We start from the raw sequence: 10,210 nt of genomic DNA on the forward strand, positions 1-10,210 counted from the left end.
ATTTTAAAAGACACATATTTATTAAAAAAAGCCACATAGTTACCTTTAACTGTTTCTTCATTGCTAATGATGGTAAAAAATTGAGAGGCAGAAAAAAGGGGATAACCATGGAATTATGCAGCATTGTTCAACTATCAGCAGCTTAGCTTTTCAAAACAGCTTTATGGAAAGTCTCATGTAAAAACATGCAACTGGAGTGGGCGATTATAGGAGCGAAGAACAGTGGAATCAAATCCTCTGCAAAGGTGTTAAAGGATGTGTGAAGTTAATTGCTATCCAAATAATTAGTATGTTTTGCGTATGTTTTGCACTGACGTGATGTGTTGAAACTCTTCTGTAAGGGATGTGAGGGAGAGTCAGAGTAGGAGGAGGAGGAGGTGACAGTGCCATTTGCCTGGAGGGCGCCCATAAAACCTGGAGAGGGAGAGAGAGTGCACCATTCCTCACAGGTGACTGTACCATGTGACTGCAAGAGCTTTAAAAAGCAGGCCAACCTGTCTTGTTGAGGCACAAGTAATCACAAGGCACCAGAGGAGTCAGAGGAGGAGAATACCTGGGCTGTCGGCACCGGCAGCCCCACAACACAAGCAGAGGAGCACTGGGGGAGATCGTGGAGTCGTCTGCAAACAAACGCACACTCAGCGGGACGATTTTACTCAAACCCTTCCAGCGATCTTGTTATTGGCACGATGAGCTGCAGCAGTCTTGCAGGATCTGAGTTCTCTGAGGAGGAGCTGGAGCTTGGCGTGCTGGGCCAAGAAGACGAGGACGAGGGAAGTTCCAAAGCTTCTTTCCAAGACTGCGAGAGCTCCCCCGGCAGCCCGAGCGACCCCGAGGAAGGCCAGACCAAGAAGCGAAACCGACCCGTGCGCTCAAAAGCCCGGAGGATGGCCGCCAACGTCCGCGAGCGCAAACGCATCATGGACTACAACCAAGCCTTCAACGCGCTTCGTGTGGCTCTGAACCACGACCTCAGCGGCAAACGCCTCTCCAAGATCGCCACGCTGCAGAGAGCCATCAACCGCATCTCTGCTCTCTCGGTGTTCCTGAGCTCCAACCCCCCCAGCAAGCCGTGCACCCACCGGGAGTGCAACCGGTCGTCTGGCGGCCCTGCAGCGATGGGAGCGTCCCGACTTGAGCAGACTAGAGTTCCTCGTCTGGAGCATCAGAGTTACATCCCCTGGCACGCGTCCATCTCCCACCAGCCACAACAAGGGCCTCACATGCACCGGCTGCCCACTGAGCCCCACATCTACATGGATAACACCGCATCATCCTGCCCCCCGTCACCTCACTACCCCTGTTACCCCACTGAGGGGCAGCTTTACGCCTCGTATGGACACTGCGGCAGCCCCCACGACCACCCGCCCAGCCCTCGGCGGTACCCTCAGGTGTCGGAGGGTTTGGGGTACCAGTCGGGGATGTGGGCCTCCTGCGCTCAGAAGTACATGGACACTTTTGTGGAGCCGTCTCCAGCTTTGGGGCTCCCCTGGCAGGTGAGCTACCTGCAGGAGCCGGAGCACGGCCTCTCTCTGGGCTCTGACATACTGTAATGAGCCCTGAAGACATTTGGACTGTTGAATCATCTCAGGGAGAAAAAGGTTTTTGTGTTTCTGCTGTTGCAATCAACTCAGTATTACAGTAATCCTCTCATATTTTTAAAGCAGAGTCATCATAATGTAATTATAACAGATATAAATAGAAGTGCAATGGCAATTGAGACTGCAGAATGTTATGTATGAGGACATGTATTTTAATCTGGCATTTCAAATGTTATATATATAAAGAATGTGTCACAGTGCTGTAGATAATTCACCACAGAATCGGTTTCTTGTTGGTAAATTGTCTTCATTTGATTTTCTGCAGAAGAAGAAATATTACAGGATATATTACAGTACTAAATGTGTGATAGTAAAGGAAACATAAACACATAAAGAACGAAAAGTGGACTAATCAACAAACATGAGACAGCTGACACGTGCTCTTCTGTTGTTATGTTCACCTTTTTTTCCTTTTACGTAATGAGTGCATCTAAAAGAAATGTGACTAAGACTTCAAAGTTCAACTTGTATTTATTCTCTGTATTGCATAAAAAGTCATGTCTGTTTGTAAAGTTGTAAAGAGTTTGTACATAATTTTCTAAACTTCATTTCAATTAAATGTGAAAATGACATGATTCTTGCTTTTCTTCCTGTTTTTCTTGGTTGTGCAGACTTTTCATACAGCAGTAACACAACAATGTGTGTGCGTGTGTGCATGCTTGTCCATGTGTGCATGCATGTGTGTGTTTGATTATAGCCTAGGGTCAGTAGCCCCTACCACTCTGACTCTGAGATGACAGAGGTCCTTCACTCAGTTGAAAAATGTCCTTACAAGTCCATTCTTGTCATTTTTTTCTGGGAGAAGAAAAGTCAAGGTGTGATTTACACGCAGCAAAATAAAAGCAGACAGGGAGAATGACAACACTGACAGCGTTTGTTTGTGCTATGTAAGGCTGAAATATATATCGATAAACAATGCAGGGATATGAAAAGTGAATCCTGGACCTCTTTCTTTCTGCTCAGAAGTAGGCTACATTTCAATTTAAACTGCAACAACAGCTTTTCCAATAATAGGTCAGTTGTTTTCTATGCAGATGAAGCTCCGCTTTTTCCTCTCGGCTCTACAAGCTCATGTTAGTCAACAAAAGCTAGATCATTCCCAATAAAAGGTCACTTGTTTTCTTTGCAGATGACAATCCGCTTTTCCCTCCCGGCTCTACCAGCTCATGTTAGTCAATAACAGCTCCCTCCCTCCCGCCGAGCAGCATGTCATGGAAAACAGCTTTAATATTAGACTATAGGACGGAGCCCACCGACAGATTTATGTGGGCTCAGGAAGGAAGAGTGTGCCCCGTCATCAGCGCGGTGAAATCCCCTGTCGGGCTGCTCTGGCCCGCAGGTGGAATTGGGTGTGTGAGAGTTTTTTGAACGTCCTGGAGGTCTCCCAACAAGGGCCCCGAGACGCTGCTGAAAAGAGTTGGCCCGGGGAGAAGTACTGCAGGCTCGCTGGAGAAATAAATGGTGTGGCACAACAACAATTAGCAGGCAGGAAGGAAAGGGGAATACGGACAGAGAGATGAATGGAGAGGAGGAGTGGAATAATAGGAAGAGGAGGATATGTGTGGTGAGAAAAAAGAGGAGAGTGAGTAGACTTTGAGCCCGTCGTTCAGCTTCTGTACAGACGTGAATCACTAGAAAACGTTGACTCACCAGCGAGAGACGAGTGTGGCTGACAGCCCTCAGTGACGGCATGTCTCTTCCTCCTCCTTTTCTGGCAGACACGTCTCCTCTCACTGCTGTGCCAGTTTATCTACTCGCCTGGGTCCTCGAGAGACTCTTGAGTGAAAGTGGGCCGCTAGTACTGTACCATGATAGTCTACTGAGACTTGTTTCTAGTCCTGGTTTATTTTATGGAAAGAAAATCACACCTCGCAGCAGGATAAAAATGAAAAAAATGGTGACCCATAAACGTGCAAAAAACAACAATTAACCCTCTAGAGTCCATGAAACCACCTGCATATTACTTATTTATGACGTGAAGACATAAAAATGAACATTGAGTCTAGCCATCAGCTTCCCTCTAAGTTTTGGCTTGAAACTGCACACCAGATTTTTTTTAATGATATTCGGCCAAGTAAAACCGGAGATAATGTGAAATATATTTAGTGTAAAAATATTTAACTAGATATTATCCTCATTTTACCTGTTCTATGCTATCTTTGCAACCTATGATCATATTTGCAACATGTACATTTCTGTGAGTGAAACATAATTTTCAAGATCAGATTTTTTGTTTTCCTTTGTTTCTTTTGGCTTCAAAATTTTGATCAAGTCAGTCAAAGTTAAAAAATAATTTTCAGGACATGTAGGTGAGGTTGTGCTGAATAAACTGATACCAACATGGCATGGTAAAGATTTTTTAACAGATTTTTTAATGGACATAATAGCTCAATATTTCAGAGGGTTAAACAGAAAACACAGTAGCAATATTTCCACTTTGTAATGTAACTGCTGCACAACAATTTCCCTCATAATAAATACAGAATAGTTAGAGTTAGAATAGTAAAAGTATTTCCCTTGCCAGACAGTGGCTGTGGTTGAATAGTCAAGAAAATATGTGTTCCTAACCACTTTACTTTCACTTGGGTGAAAAACATCATGAGACAAAGGAAAAATGTGCTGGAGGATTCAGTAGGACTGAGGAAAAGACAACAGCGGTTCTATGAGAATCTGAGAGTGTTTACACTGTAATTATGACACAGTGGATGTTACAAACATGCTGTGGTGAAATAATAATGGGCCTCAGCCATGAATAACATGAATGAACAGATTTGTTTTTAAATGGCTGGTATTAGGTTTTTGCCAGTCTGATAGTATCAATTATAATTAAGTATGAGAAAGTTAAGATAAGAATACAAAAATGTTGTTAAATGTTCTGAAGATGGACCAAAAAAAGGATACTTTAGATATTTTACCCCATGTGATCATACGTGTAGTTTTGTGCAGGATGTATGAATAGCTTCTTATAAGTCATACTATGTTGATTTTTTGTCAAAAATGGTCAAATATTAAAATGCCTAAAAATGCTAGAAATGGCCCAATTGTACTCTGTGGATACATTTAGTAGTATAGTTTGTCCAAAACCAGTGAAAAAACACCATATTATGGGAAGTCCAAAAACTGAAAAAAGTCATACCATAGTATGTTGATTTTTGTCAAAAATGGTCAAATTTTAAAATGCCTAAAAATGCTGAAAATGCGTCAATTATTGTCTGTTGGTACATATTAGAGCATAATATGGCCAGAAAATTACAGAAAAACACCATATACTTCACTGTCCAAAAAATGAAAAAAGTCATATGTATGTATGTATGTATGTATGTATGTATGCATGTCAATTTTTGTCAAAAATGGTCAAATCTTAAATTGCCTAAAAATGCTAAGAATGGGTCAGTTATACTTTGTTGATACATGTGGTAGTATAGTTTGTCCAAAAATAGCAAAACAACACCATATTATGGGATGTCCAAAAATGGTCAAATTTAAAAATGCCTAAAAATGATTAAAATGGGTCAATTATTGTCAGTTGATACATATTAGATCATAATATGGTCAGAAATTACAGAAAAACACCATATTATGGGATGTCCAAAAATTACCCCTCAAAAAAAAGTCATATGGCAATTTTCGTAAAAAAAAAAGTTCAAATTTAAAAATGCCCAAAAATGCTTAAAATGGCTCAATTATTGTCTGTTGAGACATTTTTTTTAGAGCAAATATGTCCAAGATTACATTAAAACACCATATTATGTGATGTCCAAAAACTGAAAAAAAGTCATACTATGTATAGCATGTCGATTTTTGTCAAAAAAGATCAAATTTTAAAAATGCCTAAAAATGCTTAAAATGGGTCAATTATAGTCTGTCGATACATATTCGAGCACAATATGGCCAGAAATGACCGAAAAACACCATATTATGGGATGTCCATAAAATTACCCTCCCAAAGAAAAGTCATAGTATGTCAATTTTTGTAAAAAATGTTCAAATTTTAAAATGCCTAAAAATCTTAAAATGGATCAATTATGGTCTGTTGATTGACCCATTTTAAGATTTTTTAGGCTTTTAAAAATTGAACTATAATGATTTGTTGATGATATACTAATCTATCATAAAAATAATTGTAAATACAAATGTACGTCACAGTATTTGTGTAGGCTGTTTACCAAAATCAGTTTGTGAGTCATGAGTTTATTCTCCAAACACTTCATGGAGTCTTGCAGGAAAGTGTTTCCACAGGTCAACCTTCGTGTTGAACGGTGACTCACCTGAGGATTCACCTCACTTCTCCGACATGTGAGCCTGTCACTGATGCATCTTTTATTCCGAGCGCTCGGCCTCCCCGACACCCTCCGCTGCCAGCCGATGGAAAAGAAAACAAGCAAACATGAGAGAAATGATTCCAGGACACGAGGGTGTGTTAGCCGTGATATATGGGGATGAGTCAGCCGTCAGCGTCAAGATGCATGTTGATGCACTACATACTGAGCCCAACCCCCTACACACACACACACACACACACACACACACGCTGTGATGACATCATTGGTGAAGGTGAAGGAAGTGAAGGTGCCAGAGGACATGATGTGACAGACTTGTTTGTTCCCTTTGACATTTACAAACAAGCACATTAAACCTGAATTATTACTTCCTGTCTGAGACACACGACTGTGGCAGGACTTTAAATTAAGGTATACATCCTTATACACCTTGACTCGGTTGTGAGGTGCTGAGTTGTTGTTGTTGTTGTTTGTTTTTCTTTGGTTTTGCTTTGTCTGGTTTTGTTTGTCAATTTACTTGTGTTATGTGGAATATGAGAAACGTGATGTCTCTTTTTTATGATAAATGTAACTTGGTGATCATGTTCCACTGCTGTCTATGAATGTGTTAAATTCAATAAAAAATATTGTGGGGAAAAATAAAAAGGTATACATCCGTTAAGTCACCCAGTGAGGTTTATTTTGAAAAACGATGCTTACGTAAAATGTATATGTGTATACAGTCATGGAAAAAAATATTAGACCACTCGTGTTTTCTTCATTTCTTGTTCATTTTAATGCCTGGTACAACTAAAGATACATTTGTTTGGACAAATATAATGATAACAACAAAAATAACTGGTTTTCTTAATAATGACCAAAAACATTATCAAGAAATCCATGTTAAATGTCTAGATATCAGCTCTTAAATTAAACTCTTAACAGCTATTTATGTTGTTATCATTATATTTGTCCAAACAAATGTACCTTTAGTTGTACCAGACATTAAAATGAACAAGAAATTGAAGAAAACAAGGTGGTGTAATATTTTTTTCCATGACTGTATGTGATTCTGACTGGGGACCTTTGATGCATGTTAAAGCCCCCCCCCCCCCCTCTCTCCCCAAGTTTCTTTTTCAAATATATTTTTTGGGCATTTTGTAGCTTTATTGACAGTAGAGATATTAGAGTGAAAGGGGGAGACAGTGAGGAACACATGCAGTAAAGGGCTCAGAGCTGGACTCGAACCCTGGCCGCCCGCTTACACACTTGTGTGTTTTAAAATGTTTATTCACTGAAAACAAAATATAGAAGCTGAAAAAAAGACAACAACATTGTTGTTATTGCACTCTGTTTTTGCATTACTATTAGAACCTCTTACAGCAAAACCAGGGTGCAGTAACTATATTTTTGAGGTCAAAGGTCAAATAAATCATCATGATTTTTGAGCATAAAAGTGACATCATCAATACATGTAGAAATAAGTGACCTATCTATAACCAATTTGACTGGCCAGTTAAAAAAACAAAAACAAACTTTAAAGCAGTTTTTCTGTTTTATAGTTTTATCTTATTTGTGTAGTTCCTGCAGTTAGACTTTGTAGGGCATGTCGATTTTTTGTCGAAAATGGGCAAATTTTAAAATGCCTAAAAATGCTTAAAATGGGTCTTTTATAATCTGTTAAAACATATTAGGCCATAAATTACAGAAAACAGATTAATTAACAATATTATGGGGTGTCAAAAGAGCTGGAAATAAAGTCATACTATAGTATGTTGATTTTGGTCAAAAATTTGAAAATGCCTAAAAATGCATTGACTGGTTTCACAAGAAAAAAAGAATACTGCTACTGCAACTAGACCATGTTAAACATAGTCACAGTTTTAAGTTCACAACCTGTACTGTCTTAGTGTCTCTGATTCTTTGACAAGCTGTAAATATAAACTTCTTCATATTTTCTTTTTCTTGTTTTGTACACGATTCAACTTCTGTTTCCTTATTTGTCAGATTTGTGTCCTTGTTAAATATAGAAAACTCTTGCTCCACTCATGAAGTGTTATCTCTGCCCTTTTGTTCTGACAGATGAGACATGATACAGCTTGTTTTATTGATCTGTTTGGATCTGCAGAGCAGAAAGCACTTTCATTACTGAACACTAGATGGAGGCAAGACAACAGAGCTGAGCTGTGTGTGGAGCTACTGAAGAAACCAGAGGCCTGAGCTCCACAGATATCCATTAATCCTTAAAAGTCTAAGCATTCACATGACTTAACCCTTTGGAGTTTGGGGCTTTTTTGTCGGTTTTGGACTCCTTTTCATTCTGCCTGTATAAACCACTTAAAAATCTTTACCATGCCATGTTGCTATCATTGTTTTCAGCACAACCTCACCTTCGGTATATGACCTGATTATTATTTCATTTTGACTTACTGGATCAACTTTTGAACACAAAAAAACACAAAAAAATACAAAAAACACACATAAAACACATAAAACATTAAAAACAAACCAAAACCACACACAAAAACACACACAAAATTACAAAAAACACATACAAACACACTCAAAACACACCAAAAACATAATAAAAATACAAAATACACACAAAATTTACAAAAAACACATAAAACACACAAAGAAATTCCAAAAAACAGATAAAAACACAAAGAAATAACCCTAACCCCAGAAAACATCAAAACAAACAAACAGTAAACACAAAAGATTGCATTACAAATGCTAAATGCACAAAGCTAAACTAGAAAAATCTCTGCAAAAAAAGTAAAGTCATGTTAATACACGTGTTTTAACCTTTGCTAAAAAAGGGTTAATGCATTAAATTGGACATGAAAACTTGTGGAAAAGCGTTAAACAACTAGCACCAAGAATGTATGAAATCAACCAAGAAAGAAAATAAAAAATAACAATGTATTTCATGCCATCATTAAAACCTCATTGTTGTGCAGGTGAGTCTATTATCATAAATAACACACTGGAACTGTGTTTATGCTCACAGTATCAGTTTTATGTAAAAATGCAAATATATGTGTCTCCTGCAGAGATATAACAGCTACAGTTTATTTGATGTTACAATACCATGTCTAAGCAGGCGAAAAAAAGTGCAGCTTACTATTCCATTTCAGAGGTTTAAGAGTTTTATTTTTCCCATGGTGACAAGTTATATTATTACGTTGAATTATTAACACATCTTCCCTGCACCACTTTCTGTCAAAACTCTCTGGTTTAAATTTCTTGCTGGAGCTGGGCTACAACAACACATCATGTCAGGTGAGGTGAAATAAAAGTTGGATGCAAAGTCAGGAATAAACAATGCTGTAGGTTACATTAAAAATGCAATATATAGTGTTTCACCCCCCCAAAATAACACTCTGTAATACAGCACAGGCTGTTCACATTCACTCTTCAGCTAAATATACCTATTATTTGTATTATTTGTAGGTAATCCACATGACTTCTGGTGAACATGGTCTCACAGGAATCCGTGAAATAGCCACGGATTCGCTTAACTCAAAATCCGTGGAATAGCCACGGAATCACTCAAATTTCTGTGAAACTGACACGGATTTCGCTACAATGCAAGTTAATATTTTTTCCTATTGGTTTGTTCCAAGTCACGTGACTTTCAAGGTCCCAGCGGTCAGAACAAAAAACATGGCGGACAGTTCTCTCATTTTTAGTGAAAAAAAATCAATATGTTGACTTAGTTTCTGCATAAAAATGGATTTTGATCACATTTCTAGCGAGAAATACATGTTTTATTTTCTAAATATTCACTCAGTGAATGTACATAATCACTTTGTATGTTGGAATAGCCTACAGGATATGACTGTCATTAACTTGCATTGTAGCGAAATCCGTGTCAGTTTCACGGAAATTTGAGTGATTCCGTGGCTATTCCACGGATTTTGAGTTAAGCGAATCCGTGGCTATTTCACGGATTCCTGTGAGACCAGGTTGCTTCTGGCGGTCTGGGTAATCCTTAAAGGAAAATTATGGGGGATATACCACAGACCACATAGAACACATTTATGATGTTTTTAAAAAAATTCTACCCCTAAATGTCAAAGATCTGTGATGTGACATATATACGATACAATGGTATTTATGTTTTTTATATTTCTTATTTTAAAATTTGAAAAAACACATTTTCTGCTTACAGAGACACAAATTTGCCTTTTTCTTTGCATCTCCACAACATATATAAAAGTGACATTAATAGTGCTGTTTAAAAATAAATTATTTTTCAGATTTGTTTTTAAGTAACAAAATAAGAATAAATCAATAATAAATGAAATCAAATAACCATTTGCCTTTTTGTTTGCATCTCCACAA

The 10,210-nt window shown here is 38.3% G+C and overlaps 1 protein-coding gene across 1 annotated transcript; it reads left to right on the top strand.

Moving 5' to 3' along the window:
* Nucleotides 1–356: 356 nt before the first annotated feature.
* On the top strand, nt 357–2,066 carry bhlha9 (basic helix-loop-helix family, member a9). Its single transcript, XM_059352309.1, has one exon. The coding sequence runs from the start codon at nt 690–692 to the stop codon at nt 1,551–1,553; it is 864 nt and encodes a 287-aa protein (XP_059208292.1). The 5' UTR covers nt 357–689; the 3' UTR covers nt 1,554–2,066.
* Nucleotides 2,067–10,210: the final 8,144 nt, after the last annotated feature.

The sequence above is a fragment of the Centropristis striata genome, chromosome 15 (assembly GCF_030273125.1).
Source record: "Centropristis striata isolate RG_2023a ecotype Rhode Island chromosome 15, C.striata_1.0, whole genome shotgun sequence".
NCBI lineage: Eukaryota > Metazoa > Chordata > Actinopteri > Perciformes > Serranidae > Centropristis > Centropristis striata.